General features: G+C 43.5%; 1 protein-coding gene across 2 annotated transcripts; it reads right to left on the bottom strand.

Annotated features, from left to right (window-relative positions):
- Positions 1-551: 551 nt before the first annotated feature.
- LOC113029619 (uncharacterized) lies at positions 552-18,161 on the bottom strand. Of its 2 annotated transcripts, none has more exons than XM_080306799.1 (4): positions 17,855-18,161; positions 16,485-16,591; positions 3,008-4,528; positions 552-2,631 (listed from the first exon to the last, which is right to left on the bottom strand). In XM_080306799.1, the coding sequence occupies exons 2-3, from the start codon at positions 16,500-16,502 to the stop codon at positions 3,026-3,028; spliced, it is 1,521 nt and encodes a 506-aa protein (XP_080162925.1). In that variant the 5' UTR covers positions 16,503-16,591; positions 17,855-18,161; the 3' UTR covers positions 552-2,631; positions 3,008-3,025. The 2 variants fall into 2 exon arrangements, with proteins under 2 accessions (XP_080162925.1, XP_080162924.1); XM_080306798.1 differs by having other exon boundaries at positions 552-2,634; positions 17,855-18,160.
- Positions 18,162-18,813: the final 652 nt, after the last annotated feature.

Raw genomic sequence — 18,813 nt, 5'->3', positions numbered from 1 at the left:
AATTTCGGCTGCTTATCAATCTAAATATCTAATTAACCAATGATATTGAAGAAACTCAATGCGTTAAGGCATATAGACATCATCAAGACGACCTGCAGTTCACATTGAGCATCACACTGAGGAAGAAAGGCGATTTAAGTCACTCAAGAGGCTTTACAGCTTTATACGCTTATTAACATCTTATCACACTATAAAGTAAATGCCAATTCAACCGATAAACAACTGCAACCATGAGCAGGTGAGGATGATCCTAAAGCCACCGCTGATGACAAACAGGGTGGTCAAAAGATGTGCTTTCATTAATCAGGTTGTTTAAAAGTTAAACCAGAGCATAAGATGTTAAAAACACACAGACATTATGTTAAAGGTTGTGAAACTACATCCAGCTGGCATCCCAAGAACTGACTGTCTGCTTAGAGAAACGTCCACCATCCAGTAGTTATGGATTCTTGATCGTCTGCAGCTCTGCCTGAGGATAACATGCTTTCTTTGTCAGGGTTCGCGACGCGAGCCAGGTGTAAGATATTAAAGGACCCAGGATGCAGCACAACTGAGGTGAGGAAGCTTTATTGACAGTGAGATAACAAACAAAGGCGAGGGTGGCAAAAAACAGAACAGCGAGTAACCTAAACTGGGAAAAGCTAAACAAAAACAGACCTGAAACAGACGGAGGCACGGCTGGGAGTAATTGGACATAACGGGACAAGGGAAGTGAAACTAGAAACACTGACGAGAGACACAGACCTACAAAATAAAACAGGAACTCACACATGCAAAGACACAGACTAAGAAATCCGGACTTGACACAGGAATACACAGGCAGAAAAGCCTAAATACTAAACTGGGGAAGAACAGAACCAAAACCCAAAGAAAGAGAAAACCAGAACCAAAATACATCACAATAATAGAAAACACAAAACGCTGGGTCAAAAGACCCAGGGCCATGACATTCTTACAGAAAGTGAGCAATGACAGAGAACTCACGTTTTTATGCACTGGTGGGATTGAGAGCCCTCTCCTATTTACTAAACTGGCACTTTAACCAAACCAGCCATAAACATTGTCACAGCTGGTTGTGGCTAAGCAGTAGTCTAAAAAGGAAGGATTAAGCCTAGCTTAAGCTGCAACTGGGAAAACAGTCAAGGTTACACCTGAAGGACTCAACATTTGAATGTTTCAGATGATCAAAAAGGAAAGAAATATGACAAAGGTTACCTGGGTCAGTGGAAAATAGTCTGTAAATGGTTTCATTTGTTAAGGGTAAAAAGGTATGAAAAACAACCTGACCATGTATGGAAGCCGGCTGAAAGACCTCACACAGCAGCACATCATGCTACGATCAAAAGAAACAGCAGAGAAACAAAGTCACTGACATCAGTATGAAAAGGTTACAGAGTCATTTCTAAGGCTTTGGGACTCAAGCGAACTACGAGCCATTATCCACACTACAGGAAAAATGGAAGAGTACTCAAGCCTCCCAGGAGCAAGTGGCTGACTAGAAATACTGCAAGAGTGCATCGATGACTAATCCAGGAGGTCACTGAAGAACCCAGATCATCATCTAAAGACCTGCAGGCCTTACTTAGCTTAGATAAGGTCAGAGGTCATGATTCAGCAATAAGAGATTCAATGGGGGGAGAGATTCAACAACAGAAAGGCTCATCTCACATCTAACAACAAACATCTGGATGATGTTTGTTGGTAAATGAGACGGAAGCTGTAGTTTTTCGAGAGATTTGAGTCCCGTTACACGTGGCATTAAAAGAAGATCACAGGAACAGCCTGACACAGTGGTGGTGCTGTGACGTCTTCCCAAGAACACCTCATACCAAAAAACGATTCCAGGAAGGATTCTTGTATATGTGGAACCCTCTAACCAAGTAACTGAGCTGAGTCGACACAAGAGGAAAAGAAGCACAACTGCATGATACACAGAAGTGCTGGATCACTAATCAGCTGCTAGAGACCACTGAACCATCCGAGTTTTACTTCTTTACAGATGAGCATCCAGACCAGGACAGAGAGGAAATCTGACATAACTGAGTCAATGAAACCACAAAAAGATCAAACTGTTTAAGGTGGTAATACACCAAAGTACAACCCAGACCCAGATCAGCTTGACTTTTTATCTTTTTCTTGGATATAAAGTCACATCAGTGGTCGTTTCACATCCTGTTGATGGCTTTAGTTCATATTGAAGGTTTTCAAAATCAATGGGTGTGAAATGTTTTGATTTGTCACACTGGTCACAGCTGTAGTTTCCCCTCCATGTATGTACGTTCATGTTTGTTACGACTTCCTGACAGCGAGACACTTTTCTCCCAGTTTCTGCATTTGTATGGTTTCTCTCCTGTGTGGACTCTTCCATGCACTTTAAGATGATCCGCAGTGGTGAATGAGAGATGGTTTTTGACCCCATGTGACAGAGTTAATTTTGGTTTAATTCACTTGGTTTAGGGAAGCCTCTCCCATATTCTTTGCAGTAGTTCGTTTTGTCTCCAGTGTGTCTGAGTTGATGTTGTTTAGGTTCTCTTGATGATTGAAAGTTTTTTCACAAAAGTCACAGAGAAACTCTTTCCCACTACCACAGTGACGACAGGGTTGAGAACTGGATCAGTCTGTGTCGCTCTGCTTCTAAACAAAGACACAAAGACAGTGGAAGTCAGGGAATTCTTTCAACATTTTTATTTTTAACACCGCCTGAAATAAGGAGTATCTGTGCCAGTGTCCAATTATATCTTACTGTTTACATTATAACACTCAGCTTACTGGGCAACATTAAGTCTTCATTTGTAGGTAATCTACTTAATGGGAAGACTGGTGATTAAACCCCTGGATGCTCTACTCTGCATCCCACAAGATACTGACTCCAACCTGCTCTCCGATGCATCCATTGGAGTGTGAATGTTAGATAGAGAGAAAGGGGAGGAGCTTTTAAAACTTTTAAGCTTTGAAATTAAACTTCATTCATATAAAATTGTAAAACTGTTAAAAGAAAAATACATACCTCACAGTAACTGCACTTTTAGAGTTTCTTTCTGCTGTGAATCTTTTGGTGTGATTTGAGGTAATGTGGAGATTTAAAAGTTTTCTCACACAGGTCACATTTATAAGGTCTCTCCTCAGTGTGGGTAAACATGTGGTGCTGTAAGTTTTTGTATGTCACAAAAGCTTTACCACACTGATCACAGCAGTAAACATCATTTTTGGTGTGAATGCGTAGGTGAATGTTTCGGCTGAGTAGCCAGCGGAAAGTTTTTCCACAAATGTGACAGCTGTACGCTTTAACTCCACTGTGGACGAGTTGGTGTGTTTTTAAGCTTGCAGAGTGGGTAAAAGACTTTCCACACAAGTCACAGCTGTATGGTTGAACTCCACTGTGGACGAGTTGGTGTGTTTTTAAGCTTGCAGGGTGGGTAAAAGACTTTCCACACAAGTCACAGCTGTACGCTTTAACTCCACTGTGGATGAGTTGGTGTGTTTTTAAACTTCCAGACTGGTTAAAAGACTTTCCACACAAGTCACAGCTGTACGCTTTAACTCCACTGTGGACGAGTTGGTGTGTTTTTAAACTTCCAGACTGGGTAAAAGACTTTCCACACAACTCACAGCTGTATGGTTTAACTCCACTGTGGACGAGTTGGTGAGTTTTTAAGTTTCCAGGATGGTTAAAAGACTTTCCACACAACTCACAGCTGTATGGTTTAACTCCACTGTGGACGAGTTGGTGTTTTTTTAAACTTCCAGACTGGGTAAAAGACTTTCCACACAAGTCACAGCTGTGCGCTTTAACTCCACTGTGTATGAGTTGGTGAGTTTTTAAGTTTCCAGACTGGTTAAAAGACTTTCCACACAAGTCACAGCTGTACGCTTTAACTCCGCTGTGTATGAGTTGGTGAGTTTTTAAGTTTCCAGGACGGTTAAAAGACTTTCCACACAACTCACAGCTGTATGCTTTAACTCCACTGTGGATGAGTTGGTGTCTTTCTAAGTTTCCCGAACGGTGAAAAGACTGTCCACACAACCCACAGCTGTACGCTTTAACTCCACTGTGGATGAGTTCGTGTCTTTTTAAGTGTCCAGCCTGGGTAAAAGACTTTCCACACAACTCACAGCTGTATGCTTTAACTCCACTGTGGATGAGTTGGTGTTGTTTTAAGCTTTCAGCCGAGGTAAATGATTTTCCACACAAATCACAGTTGTATGGTTTAACTCCACTGTGCATGATTTGGTGTCTTTTAAAGCTTCCAGCATGGGTAAAAGACTTTCCACACAAGTCACAGCTATATGCTTTAACTCCACTGTGGATGAGTTGGTGTGTCTTTAAGTGTTCAGCCCGGGTAAAAGACTGTCCACACAACTCACAGCTGTGCGCTTTAACTCCACTGTGTATGAGTTGGTGTGTTTTTAAATTTCCAGACTGGTTAAAAGACTTTCCACACTCATCACAGCTGTATGTTTTCTCTTCCTTTCTTCTGTGAGGTTTGTCGGCCTCCTGAGAGCGCTGCCTTCTCGCTCCATGTTGGTCCTGCAGTGAAAGAGAAACAAACAGAGGCAGTGAGTGAAATGCAGTCGTGGAATAAACTCAACCTTCAAATTTCCTCTATTAACACTAGTTTTAAACCAAAGGCTGAAGTAGTTCCTTGTGCTTTTGTGCTGAGGTGTTTTTTCTTTTATCAAACTGTTCTCCCACTAGGAGCTCAGTCTGAGTGGAGTTTTTTTTCTCCTCCTCTTACCTCATGTAGTGTATTTTCGTTGTTTTTTCCTATCAGCCTACCTTCTGACATGTCTGCCCAATGTGATGTTTGTGTAAAGTTGGTCAGAAGGTTCCTTTGTGAGTGCGCATGCGCCATTAGCGTGCTGCCTGCTGTAACCCCTAATTTCCCTCGGGATGAATAAAGTATTCTGATTCTGATTTCAGTCAATACACTCGGTACAACACACGTGCTATGGGATATCATGCCCTCACGTGTCCTGGCCGAGGAAACCTTTATTCACGCCTTTAAGGCAGATGATCTGTGATGACGTGTGCACAGCCCCAATGTGCCGCCACTGCTTCGGCAGTCAGCCCCTGATTCACTGTGCAGCTAAGAAGCTGCAGGTGGACTAGCCCTCTCCTCTGCCAGCTCAGAAGCTGTCGCGGTTCACAGGCTTTTTCCTCCAACTGGACCCCGCAATATCTAAAAACTGCCTTCCTATGTTCCCAAACTTTGTCTGAGAGCTAAGTGCATCATGTGGCAAACCTCTGTCTACCTGCATCACTGTACCCAGCTATGAACAGTACATGACGTTGGACAGCACCGACAAAACTGGCTTAGCTAACCCACTCCTTATGGAGCTGTCTCTGGTCGCTTACCTGGCCCCATCCAATCCAATCCAATTTTATTTATAAAGCACTTTAAAATACCCAGCACAGGAACAAAGTGCCGTACAGAAAATAAGTTAAAACAATAGAATAACAGAAAGCAGCGAAATAAATAAATAAAACATAAAATTAAAACAGCCCTATATTAAAACAAAACCAAGATAAAACAGCATCGAATCACCTAAAAACAACTAAAATAAAAATAAAAACCAACATCTCACGTGGTGTCAAAGGTCAGGGTAAAGAGGTGGGTTTTCAAGAGTGACTTAAAAACAGATAAAGAAGTGGCCTGTCTAATCTCTAAAGGAAGCTCGTTCCACAGTTTTGGAGCTGCTACAACAAAAGCACGATCTCCTCTAAGTTTACGCCCAGTCCTGGGTATCTTCAGGAGCAGCTGATCAGCTGACCTGAGAGAGCGGGTGGGTGTATAAGGCTGTAGCAGCTCAGAGAGATAAGATGGAGCTAGGCCATGGAGAGCTTTAAAAGTAAATAAAAGAATTTTAAAATGAATCCTAAAAGAAATGGGCAGCCAGTGACGTGAAGCTACAACAGGGGAAATGTGCTCAAACTTTCGAGTGGCAGTTAAAAGACGAGTTGCGGCATTTTGCACCCTCTGTAGATGACTAATATATGATGCGCTCACCTCAATATAAAGTGCATTACAGTAATCCAGCCGAGTGCTAACAAAGGTGTGGATCACTGTCTCAAAGTGCTGCCGTGAAAGAATTGGCTTTATTTTTGCCAGCTGCCTGAGGTGAAAGAAGCTAGATTTTACCACGGCCTTAATTTGATTATCAAACTTTAGATCACAGTCCACTTTGACCCCCAGGTTTATGACAGTTGGCTTAACATACTGTGCCAGGGAATTTACATACACATTGGGGGTCTCAGTGGGGCTGCCAAAAACCATCACCTCGGTCTTTTTATCATTGAATTTTAAAAAGTTAACAGACATCCAAGCCTTAATGTCATCGAGACACTGAAGTAATGGCTGTGTAAGGTATCTGCCTTTTTTCTTTAGAGGGACATAGATCTGACAGTCATCAGCATAAAAGTGGAAAGGAATGCCGTGCTTTCTCAGTACAGAACCAAGAGGAAGCAGATATAAAGAGAAGAGGAGGGGGCCTAGAACTGAGCCCTGTGGGACACCACACAAGAGGGGAGCGGAGGACGACACATAGTCACCGAGGCTGACACAAAAAAGTTCGCCCCGCCAAGTAGGACCTGAACCACTCCAGTGCTGTGCCCCTAATGCCCACCCAGTGCTCCAAACGAGAGAATAAAATGGCATAATCCACGGTATCAAACGCAGCTGTCAAATCTAAAAGCACAAGAACAACACAGTCCCCAGCATCAGTCGCTAAAAATATGTCATTAAAAACTTTTAAAAGGGCTGATTCAGTGCTATGAAAGGCTTTAAAACCAGATTGGAAAACCTCTAACACATTTTGCTTTTCCAGGAAGGCCATTATTTGGCTGTAAACTACCTTTTCAAGAATTTTGGAAAGAGAAGGTAGTTTGGAGATAGGCCTGTAATTTGCAAGAACTGTAGGATCAAGAGCAGGTTTTTTAATCAGGGGTTTGACTACTGCATGTTTAAAATCTTTAGGGACGACACCTGACGACAGTCAGACTATGGTATACCAGCTCAAGAACCAAAGGACCAACTGTAACACCTGTTTTAAAAGTCGAGGAGGGACAGCATCATTTGGAGACCCTACAGACTTAAAACGACCAACAGTCTCCTTTAAAACGGAAAGAGTCACATGCTCAAACCTGTCAAAGACAGCAGAGGAGGAAACAGAGACTGAGAGGTCACGAGCACAAGGAGAGACTTGATGAAAAGTGTTCAGCAGTGGAGGAGTTAAAAACACGACAGTGCTGAGCAGCAGCGCGAGGTTTAACTGAGGCACAGGCAAGAGGAACTTCAAACATCACAGGACTGTGGTCATAAAACACAGCATCACAAATCTATGTTAAAAACAGAAAAGCTATGATGTAAAACAAGATCAAGTGTGTGTCCACGTTCACGTGTGGGACCTGTCACACATTGCACCAGATTAAACGAATCAATAAGGTTTAAAAAGCCCTTCGCCATGGGCATATCAGGACAACAGTCGTGAATATTAAAATCCCCAACAATACCAACACGATCATATTTTGGCAGGAATTCAGCCAAGAAGTCAGCAAAGTCAACACAAAGTCCTTATTGTATTTTAACCACCGCACACAACACTGTGTGAGAGCAGCCCAACTCAAACAGACAGTTCAAAGATGGTGAACGACGGGGTTGATAGCTTCTTACATTTAAAATGACTGTAAAAGATCGTAGCTATTCCTCCTCCTCGGCCCAACATACGTGGGGAATTAGAATAACAGCAATCGCCAGGTAGAAGATCTGAGAAGAGGCTGCACTCCCCAGCGCTCAGCCACGTCTTGCACACACAAAGAAAATCCAGTCCTCGGGATGTGAAGAAATCCTTCAGGATAAACGTTTTGTTCGCTAGGGACCTAGCATTTACCAGGCCAATCCTGGCGGTAAGCGGCGGATCCCCGTCGCTAACCGTCCTAGAAGCCCGACACAGAGGCCGCAGGTTCTGCAGATTCACACCACGCCGGCGGGACTGGAACATCCCATCCAGGTACCAGCCAGGTACAGACAGGTTCCAATGATCGCCGAGAGAAACAGAAGTTTGGCACCGCTCCTTGTTTTCTGGATAAGGGCTTAAGAGAATACCTTAAAGAAGCTTTCAGCTTCACCAGGAAGCCAGCCCTTCGACCCCGGCGTCAGCACTTTTGCCGGAGTGGTGGATCTGGAACACGGCACAGGTGAGCCGGGATCTCCGATATTAGCGGGGGCAAAGTTTTATGTCCAGCTTGGTTCCACTTTGCCCAGCCTTTGGCAGAAGGTCGGAGATCCAGTACGGTTAGGCGATCATACACCAAGAGAGAGTTGGCATTTATTACAATAGTCAATAAAATCAAAACAAACAAACAACACTGGCAGTGATAGACAGCAAGCCACATGCACCGGCGCCATCTTTTTTTAAGGTTAAAAAGGTTAAGTCGGTGCGGCGCCACCGACTTAACCATGGAGTCGGCATCACATCATTCATGCTTTTCGGCATCACACCATTCATGCTTTTCTTCAAAGATGGCCTGGAGATCGAAAAATGGAATTACATCTGCTGTTCACCTGACTGCTGCTTCCAAAATGGCCTACAAAGCAGACTGGAGGAGCACTACCTTGCATCATGCCTGAACAGAAACATTGTCCAATTTCTTAAATATTCACATTACGGCCCACAGAACCGCTCCCAAACCTGGTGGGTGAATCAAACATGATTAGTCACCAAATACAGTTTTTAACCTTTTCTTTTTTGGCTTTTGCAGTGTTTGATTTTTGTCCCAGGATTGGTCCAGTTTTTGTGATTGAAACAAAAAGGCTTGGACAGCGAGCACAGCTCTGACTGGCTGAAAGAAGACGTTTGTTTTCCTTCTGACTGAATACTGTTTTAACAACAATCCATACAGGTTGGCATCACCAGACCCCTTTGAGTTTGGGTTTGTGGTTGCATTAAATAAGATTCCATCTACAAAAAAAGACTTACGGTTTAATTTGAAAATGAATAAAAACGAGTGCAAAAAAAAAAAAAAAAAAAAAAACCTCGTCTGGATTATTTTCTGTTCAGCAGCTCTGATGAAAGATTTTTAATTTTGTGATTATGCTTAAGTTGTAGCTTCATTTAAAGGAAGAAGAGGTTGTGAATTGGAGCCAACACAGGGAGAGAGAAATTGAAGCCATATGTGTAAAAGGAATGTGGTGACATCCGGTTTTAAACGGACAGACTGGCACTCCCCCTCTCTTTCTCCTTTTAAGGAGTTCCATACATGACACTCCTACTGCTGTGGAGACTTGCTTTAAGTATAAATAAAGGTCGTTCAGGATGCCCTGGGCGCTTTTTCTGTGTCTCATCTGTTGTGCACATCAGTGCAAAGCAGATCGGACCGTTGACTGCCCATGCGCATGTAAAAAATAGATATCTGAGTTGTGAGTTTCTTTATCTTCTAAATAATTTTCTCTTCACAAGCTCATTGCTGAGTAACATTTCAGACACTGAGATTCATCCTATAGCTGTCAGCGATCATGCTCCTGTATCTTTAACACTAATACAGAAGAATAATACTACACCAAGTAAAAACTGGAGATTTAATATATCACTGCTCAAAGACGAAGAGTTTATCAAATACTTTTTAAAAAAATGGACTCTATATTTAGGCTTTAATGACATTCCTGGAACATCAGCATCTGTCCTCTGGGAAGCAGGGAAAGCCATGATGAGAGGTAAAATAATTTCTTTCTCATCACATAAGAAGAAAGAAGAAAACAAAAATATTCAGGAACTAGAAAAAAAAACATCAAAAAACATCAAATTCTTAGAAAAAGCCTATGTGTCACACCAAGATCAAGAAATATTAAACAAAATACGCAAAACAAAACTAGAATTAAAAGAAATTATTAATAAAAAGACGAAAATCTTAGTACAAAGACTTTGCCTGCAAAATTATGAATACGATAACAAATCCGGACAATTTCTTGCTAACCAGTTAAAAATCAATAAAGAAAAAACAACTATATGTGCTGTTAAAGATTTATCTGGGAATACAATATATGATCTTAAAAAAATAAACATATTTTTTAGGGATTTCTATGAAACTTTATATACACCACAAATAAACCAATCTAAAAATGAAATCGATCAATTTCTTGACAACATAACTCTTCCAAAATTATTAGACACCCAAGCAATGGCACTGGATTCGTCACTGATGCCAGGTGAACTCCAGGAAGCTCTGATAAGTATGCCAAATAATAAGGCTCCAGGTCCAGACGGCTTTCCAATAGATTTTTACAAAGAATTCTGGGCGATTCTGGCACCAGTTTTTCACAGGATGTTGCAGGAAATCAAAGAAAATGGTAGACTACCACCAAATATGAACTCTGCAAATATCAGTCTCTTACTAAAACCAGGCAAAGACCCTGTATTTCCCTCAAGCAATAAAACTGGTTAAAAATATTATATAATTCCCCAACAGCTTGTGTCAGAACAAATGACCAAACAAACATCCTCCAGCTTCTGTCTCCTGAGGGGCACCAGGCAGGGATGCCCACTCTCCCCTTCACTGTTTGCAATTTTTATTGAGCCACTAGCAGCAGCAATTAGAAAGGCTACAACAATTAAGGGCATAAAATGTAAGAATGTAGAACATAAAATCAGCCTTTATGCAGATGATGTGTTACTTTTTCTCCAAAACTCACAAACCAATCTCTCTGGGGTAATTGCATTGATAAATTCTTTCTCAAGTGTCTCCGATTATTCAATTAACTGGTCAAAATCAACAGTCCTTCCGATTAATTGCTCCTTCCATAATTCTTCTCCTTCCCCACTGCAATCTGGAAATATAAAATATTTAGGTATTAATGTCTCTCCTAAACTTTCAGAATTAACTAAATTAAACCACATCCCACTTTTAACCCTTTAAGACCTACCATAGAACCAAGTCCGCCAGAGCATATATTATAGTTTTACATGCTGTAGTGCCATTTTTGGGAGTATTTCAAGTTGCTATACATCAATACAACCATTATAGCCCAAATTTTAATAATATGTATGCATTAAGTCCATAGTAATTACATAAATTGCAAAAAAGTACAATAAACTACAAAAAAATTGAAAATCGTTTTTTTAACATATATTTCTAGTTAGAGAAATTTAAGAGGCATATCCCTCAAAACTGTAAATGCAAAAAAGTTGCACAAACTAGTTTCTCACCACAGGAAATTAATTTTGAGTGTCTTCTTAGTTTTATTTTTGAAATACACCAATTTTCATATACTGTAGGAAAAACGAAAATAAATATTATAATGCAAATTTGCAAAGAAAACAGCATATGCATCAAAATAAACTATTTCCAGCAGTGCAATATGAGTCCTAAGCATCCCAGAAATGACACAGAAAGTCATAAAGTCAAATATAACTTTTAAAAACACCAGTATAGGCTCATGAGGCCCTGATGGCAAAAAACTACATTTCCGCAAAATGACGTCACTTCCGGTTTCGGGCAGGTCATGGCGGACATGGGATAGTTCACGCTGATGGATGTAGGAAGTGTTATGAACAGCTGATCGGATCGGCAAAGCGTGTTTCTGAAATATTTTGTTTTTGGTGCTGCAAGCGCTTTTTATGCAGTTTTTGCAAAGCTATATGTGGAAGGAAACTGTGACCTAGGACAAGCTGATGGCATAAGATGTAAGTACAATTCCTCCGGTTTCATATGCAAAAAAAATTATTGCGCTAGCTTACTTGGTTGCAGAGCTACCGGGATTTATAAATAGTTACGCAAAATGGAGCGTGTCCACTCCGACCGGCTTTAAAGGGTTAAAGACAGTAGAAGTTGATCTGGCTAGATGGAAATCTTTACCCATATCACTCATGGGAAGGGTCGCCGCTATAACAATGATGGTCTTGCCAAAAATAAACTATTTATTTTCAATGATCCCAAATAAGCCATCACAAGATTGGTTCAGATCTCTAGACTCGTATATTTCTAAATTCCTTTGGAAAGATAAACCCCCACGTATCAGCTTAAAAACACTGCAAAAGACCAAGGATAAAGGAGGATTAGATCTGCCTAACTTTAATCACTATTTTTTAGCCAACAGGCTTCAGTTCACCTCTAGATGGTTTAAACACACCCTCTTAGATGAACCTTGGATAGATGTAGAACAGGCCCTATGTAATAACCTAGAAATTTCAGACCTACCATTTATCAGCTCAAACATCAAACGACATGAATGCTTTAAAAGCATCAACATCAGCTCTTCTCTGACAGCATGGTGGGAGTTTCTAAAAATGACAGTCTTCATTAATCCCATGCAAACGTACACCTATCTGGAACAATCCGGACATATTACAAAACTTTACTTACAAACACTTTCTAAAGTAGATGAATCAATATCCCTTCCTACTGCAAAATGGGAAGCAGATTTATCGATCAGCTTAGACCCAAACCTTTGGTCTCAGATATGCTTAAAAACATTTCAATGGATCAGAAATCCCAGTTTCCAATTAATACAACACAAAATATTACACAGAGTGCGCTATACTGGTCATAGGATGTTCAAGATGGGCTATACGCCTTCCAACAACTGCTCACACTGCACAGCAAATACACCGGACAATTACATCCACGCTCTTTGGTTCTGTCCACCAGTTCAGAAGTTTTGGCGTGAGATATGTGAAGACTTATCAAAGTGTCTGAAATGTAACATTCCAGCCTCCCCTTTAGTATGCTTGCTGGGCAACTTGGATGAGGTCACTGCAGAAATAAACACAGCCCACGTTGTTTTTACGGCCCTATGCATAGCCAAGAAAATGGTCCTCATTAACTGGAAAAATAAAAATAATCTTAATTCTAACCAATATAAAAACCATCTAATAGATCACAGTCGTCTTGAAGAGATGGGGGAGGGTCTGTGCTGGCGGACGTTGGTTACTGGTCTGGTAGCCTGGGTCCGGGACGGGCGTGGAGGCTTGGGGGTGCTCCGTCCCCCGTCTGGGGTGCTTGCTGGGCCTTGGGGGCTTGGGTCCTGGCTGTTGTGTCGCCAGAGCTGTGGGCGGGTGGGTGCAGGGGGGCTCAGCCCCAGTGCAGGGGACCTCTGGTGCATCGGCCCAACTAGGGGGCTCTCTAACTGGTGGGGAGGCTGTTATATCTTTGCAGGTGGTCTCCTCTCTATAGGAGCTCACTCTGCACGTGGGGGGAGCGATATAAGAGAGGTGGAGAATGAACTCAACCTGGGTGTCTATTGTCTTGTGTAGTTTGGGAGATGACTGGATGATGGGGTGGGTGCAGTTTTCTCTGGGATGGAGTCGGGTGGGCTGCCCCGGACTCTGTGGGGCTGGGCGGTGCTGCTGCTGCGGGCCCGGGTCCGGATGGGCCTGGGCCCCCTTGCCCTGGTGGGTTCCAGAGTGTGGGGGTGCCTACTGGGGTCAGCGGGGGAGCTGGCCCCAGGGAGGGGCCGCTTGCCCCTCCCTTTCTTCCCTCCCCATCCTAAGCTGCCTCCCTATTCCCGCTCTACCACACCCACACGCACAGGGCTTGGAGTGCAGGTATGTCACCAAGGTGCAGGGGAGGCACTCCCCCTCTGTCCCCTTCTGGCCGCCTGTGCCTCAATTTTATTCTGCAACCTAGACATCCACATTACTCACACTCTCACATAACACATACATATAGGGCCTTGGGGGTGGGCACGTTTTATAGCATCCAAAGGATGGTCTGTGTATTCCAACCCACCTCTGGTGCTGTTGCCCTACCCTCAATTTTAAATGCATATAGACACTAAGGGTTTTCGGGAAGAGCCGTGCTGCTCTCTGAGAGGAAGCTAGTACCATGCTCTCCTGTGTTTTAAATGCAATTTAGAACAGCACACAGCAACACTACATATGAGTGGGCTTAGGGAGGTGTTGGGTCTTCACTCACCCCGGTTCTGTTAGACGTCAGGGCTGGGGCGCTGGGAGGAGGTGCTGGCCGTCAGATTGGGGTCTGGGATGCGGGGCCTCCCTACTACTGCAGATAAGGAGGTGGTACGCTTGCCTCCACCCCAGAGAGAAGGGTTACATCTCCTGGGTTTAGGTGCGGCTTGCCCCTCTGGGGGCGGGGGTACCTGGACCTGTGATATAGAGTATGTTTGGGGAGTGTGACTGTCTGTGCAGTGTCTATTTGTGTCTGTCTACACGTTGGGTGAGTGCCGAGTATTTGGTTGTGCACATGGGGTGGGAATGCACGTTTGTATCTGCGTGCGCCTGTTCGTCTGTGTCTATATGTCAGGTTGGGTCTTAGACTCAACCTCTCTGGGTACATCTCAGGCCCTCCTAAGTATGGAGGGCTATCTCCCCTCACCACACTCCCTGCCGGTGGCTGATGCCCTCAGACGTTGGTGTGTTGGTGGTCCTTGTCGTCTGGGGCTGGGCGCTCATGTATGTACCGGCTCACTCCTGGTGGCCGATTGGCGGGGCCTGGTGCCTGTGGCCCGGCTGGGCTCCTTCCGGGGGATGGGATGCCCTCAGGCCTCTGCCCTCTGGGCCTGAAGCTCGGTCCTCTCTGCCGCAGCTGGCTGCCGACAGAGCCCGCGGGCACGCCACTGCAACCCCCTCTGGCCTCTGCTCCGTAGCTGCTGGGTGACCTCTCGTTTGGGGCTCTACTCAGCTCTTCCCAGGAGGGTGGCACGGTTCCCCCCCTTTTGGTGGTCCTCCTTGGGTCCTTGTACTCTGGGGCCTCTGGATATCTGGGGCCTGGACCTCCTCCATACCTGCTTCATACCCTGGGGGACGGCGCTATGGCTCCCCACACTTCCTAGCAGATCGTTACATGGAGAAACCTTTGGAATACAAGCATGCTGATCCACACAGCTATGCACACAGGTGTACACACCGGTGTTCACAGACACAGACTACACCTTTCTTTCCTGCTGCCTCAAAGCACATTGTGCGCTGTCTATCTTGCGTGCTGCACAATTTTTTTTTCTCCATACAGGTGATCCAGGTGTTTTGTTTGTTTTTCTTTTCTTTTTCTTTCTTTTCTTTCTGAGCAACACCCAGGAGGAAACACAGAAAGCGGTGTGATAGGATGCAGAAGCAGGTTAAGCATAGAGGAGCTAATGCGAGGCTAGCTGCTAACCAATACAAGCCAGACGTACGGACACAGTTGCCGGCCAATGTCTGCTCCCTTGACAACAATATCAGACTGTGGAGCGCTTCTCAACACAGTGTGAGGAACGATGCTGTGGCAGGGCTTCCAACACATTACGTACTACAAGCCCCCTCCCCCAATGACAAGGGACACCAATTGTGAGTAAATGCCTCGAGCGGCTGGTCTTGAAGCACATCGTGAACAGTCTCCAAATAGACCTGGTTCCCCTTCAGTTTGCATACAGGACCAACCGATCTACAGAAGGTGACCTCTCTCTACCACACTCCATGTTATGCTGTCACACCTGGAGAGGAAGAACACCCCTCTGCCAGAGTCCTTTTCATCGACTTCAGCTCAGCTTTTAACACGATCATTCTGCAGCAGTTGGAAAAGCTGATGCTATCAGGCGTGGACCTTGCAACCTGCAAATGGGTTTTCAGCTTCTTGAAAAGCGGCAACAGACAGTCAAGGTGGGCAGCCACACATCAAAGACCATCTTGTTGAGCACAGACTTTCCTCTGGGGGGTGTCCTGAGCCCGTTGCTGTTCAGTCTGCTCACACATTACTGTAAGCCAGACTCTGTGCTAATCATATTGTTGAAATTTGCAGACAACAACTGTGGTTGGTCTCATCACTGACAACGACCACTTATAGAATAGATGTGGAGCAGCTTGAAGTGTGGTGTAGATCCCGTAATCTCACCAACAATGTGGACAAAACAAAAGAGATGGTGATCGATTTCAGGAAGTCTGGCAGAGATCACCACACAGACTTCACCATAGAGGGTGCTGCTGTGGAGAGGGTCAGCAGTGTTAAGTTCCTGGGTGTGCACCTTGCTGATGAACCGTCCTTCTTCATTAATACAACAGCAGTTATCAAAAAAAGCACAAAAGTGTCTGCACTCCCTCGGGAGACTCAGAAAAGCAGGACTGCACCCAATAACCATCCATTCAGCTATTAGCACAGCTATACTCTGATGCCTCCTATCCACACACACACACACACAGCATACAATATACTCCCCAGATACACACACTACTTAATTTAATTAGCCCCTTCTGTGAAAGGGCTGAAGCTACCTGTATGAGTGTGACTATTTGGACTGGAGTTTGTTTATGAATTAAGATTTTATGTTATTTACCCCTTTTTATTGTTGTGATTTATTACTGCCTTTTTACTGTTTGTCAAACCATTTTTCTTTTTAGTTGTATTGATTATTGCACTGTAGATGCTGGTGAGAAACACTTTCATTTCAGCCTGGGTAATACCATACGAAATGACAAACTTCTTCTTGAATCCTTTTCAATCTTGACAAACAAGCATCAGCTGATGAAGTGTACAGTTTCAATAAAAGTGATAGGTTCTTCACCTTTTGTCTTGATGACATTTCTGTCCACTGTAGCGGCTGAGCTGAGTCCGAATGGTTGAAAATGTTCGTCTGGTGCTCCGTCAGACTCTTCTCCTCCTGCTGATCGGCTGGGACACAAAACAGATCTTTGTAACATCACAGTGAAACAAGAACAGAGGACGGAGTCTTGACTGATCAGGCCCCATCATAGCTTAGAGATCTCATAGCATCACACTATCCCATTAGAGCACTTTGCTCTCACACTGCAGGCTTACTTGCAGTTCCTACAGTATTTAGAAGCACAACAGAAAGCTGAGCTTTTGTCCTCATTTGTATGTCAGTGATATATTGCTTTCATTTTTGTAAAATTAATCATTTAAATTTTATGGACAACTTTAAAGTGGATCCCACCAGGTAGTAAAATCAAGAACACACACACACTTTCCTGTTATCACTTGAAATATCGAGGCTCAAATTGTGGTCATTGTTAAGTCAAATTGTTGAATGTTGTCATTGTGCTTCTTAAATTTGTAAAGTCTTGGTTCAAACTATAGGATCAAGACATTCCTTTGTCTCCCTCCCCAGCCTCTCGAGGTTCTGGGAAGAGGCTGTAGTGTTTTATCATGAGCAAATCCCTTGTGAAGATTCTGTCTGATGTTGCTTCCTGCTTTTATGATCCTTTTGGTGAGGTCACACACACACACACACACACACACACACACACACACACACACACACACACACACACACACACACACACACACACTGCCTTGTGTTTGTAACCAATGGGGGGATGGGAGACAGATGTTCTGTCTTGATTTCGCTCTTCATGAGGAATAAGTCTCTAAACTAGCGGGGCCTGTGGGAACACAGACCCAACAGTCATAAATATTTTGTACTTGTTAATCAATGAACATTTTATTTTTGTGCATCTACAGATGAGAATTTGTCTATGTGTGTAAAAAATATTTACAAGTGTTACAAATTTTTCTGTTAATATCTGGTTACAGATACTGTTAGGATTTAAATACATATAGTCTTAATGCTTATTTGCAAAGTTGCAAAACTCAATGCACAAATACGCATTTGATTTACAAGTACAAAATATTTATGACGACATTTGAGTCCATACAAATAGAAACGAGGCTGTAGAGGTTTGGTGCAGGCAGAAAAACAGCTGCAGGGACAATGAAAAGACTTTTCTGCTCCAACTTCTCCCAGCATGCTGAGCTAATGATTAGTTGGTGTTCTTCTCCAAACACTCTCTCACTCTTCTCTCAACGTGTTCACAATAAACTGTGAACAGACACCGAGGAGAGCAGCAGAAGACCTCATTCAGGAGCTAAACTCAACATGAACTGAACTCACAGTAAAGTTAGCTCGGTGCTTACCTTTAGATGAGCCCACAAACCGAGAGAAACTCCGCGATGAAGCTGCAACTCTTTCCAAACACAGGAAACAGATCAGGGAGCAGAGACCCACGTGGTTCACGCTGATCTCAGCTACGATCCAGGAGACAAGGGTGGGCAGATCGATGCAGATATCGATCAGGACGTTGGTAGTGGTTTATGATCGATGCTTTAGTTTGTTTCTCTCCTCTAAGGTCACTACTTCACTCCCGCTTCATGAAAAAGCAGCTCTCTCTGCTCGACTCCTCTCCTGCACACACTCTTTGCTCCGCCCCCTTCTTCCTGATTTGCTTTGATTCGTTACTGTGCGATCACGTGACTCAGATGCCCTGAGAAAACACATTTGGGCTGCAGACAGTGAGAAAGAGGAGCAGCATGTGCAGATATTGCACATCGGTAAATAAAAACAGTAATGCGTGTAGGAATACTGTGGCAACACCACCAGTTTATAAAGACACGAAGGAGAGCAGCAAAAGAAACTCAGCGAGGAGGAGGGAGATCCCTCAGACTGGCCACTTCATTAGCTACACCTCTTCCACTACTCATTGGTTTGCATGGTTTTGAGACCTAGATTAGAATTAATCATTTAATTTGAACTATCTTCTAGACTTGTCAAGCCATGCTTCGTTTGCTTTGTTGTTAACGAATAACGTTGTAGGCTCACCATAAGCTCACTGAAGGCTGAAGGTTGTAATCTCTGTTATATTTCACAGATGATGCACTGTAACTCGAACATAGTGTAAGGTAAATGTCTGTGAGCACATTGATGTAGCATCACTTTAAAAAGATTTGGACACAAGACAGATACAAAGACATGACTGAGGAGGTAGGAGGTAAACAAACATAAGGACACTAATCACAGCACACAGAGACAGACTGGATGAGAAGGGGAAGAAACAAACAAACCAGAAAATAAGAATGATAAGAATCCTGTGCAGCGC

This window comes from Astatotilapia calliptera, chromosome 9 (genome assembly GCF_964374335.1).
Source record: "Astatotilapia calliptera chromosome 9, fAstCal68.1, whole genome shotgun sequence".
Lineage (NCBI taxonomy): Eukaryota > Metazoa > Chordata > Actinopteri > Cichliformes > Cichlidae > Astatotilapia > Astatotilapia calliptera.
This window is presented reverse-complemented; position numbering and strand designations above follow the sequence as displayed.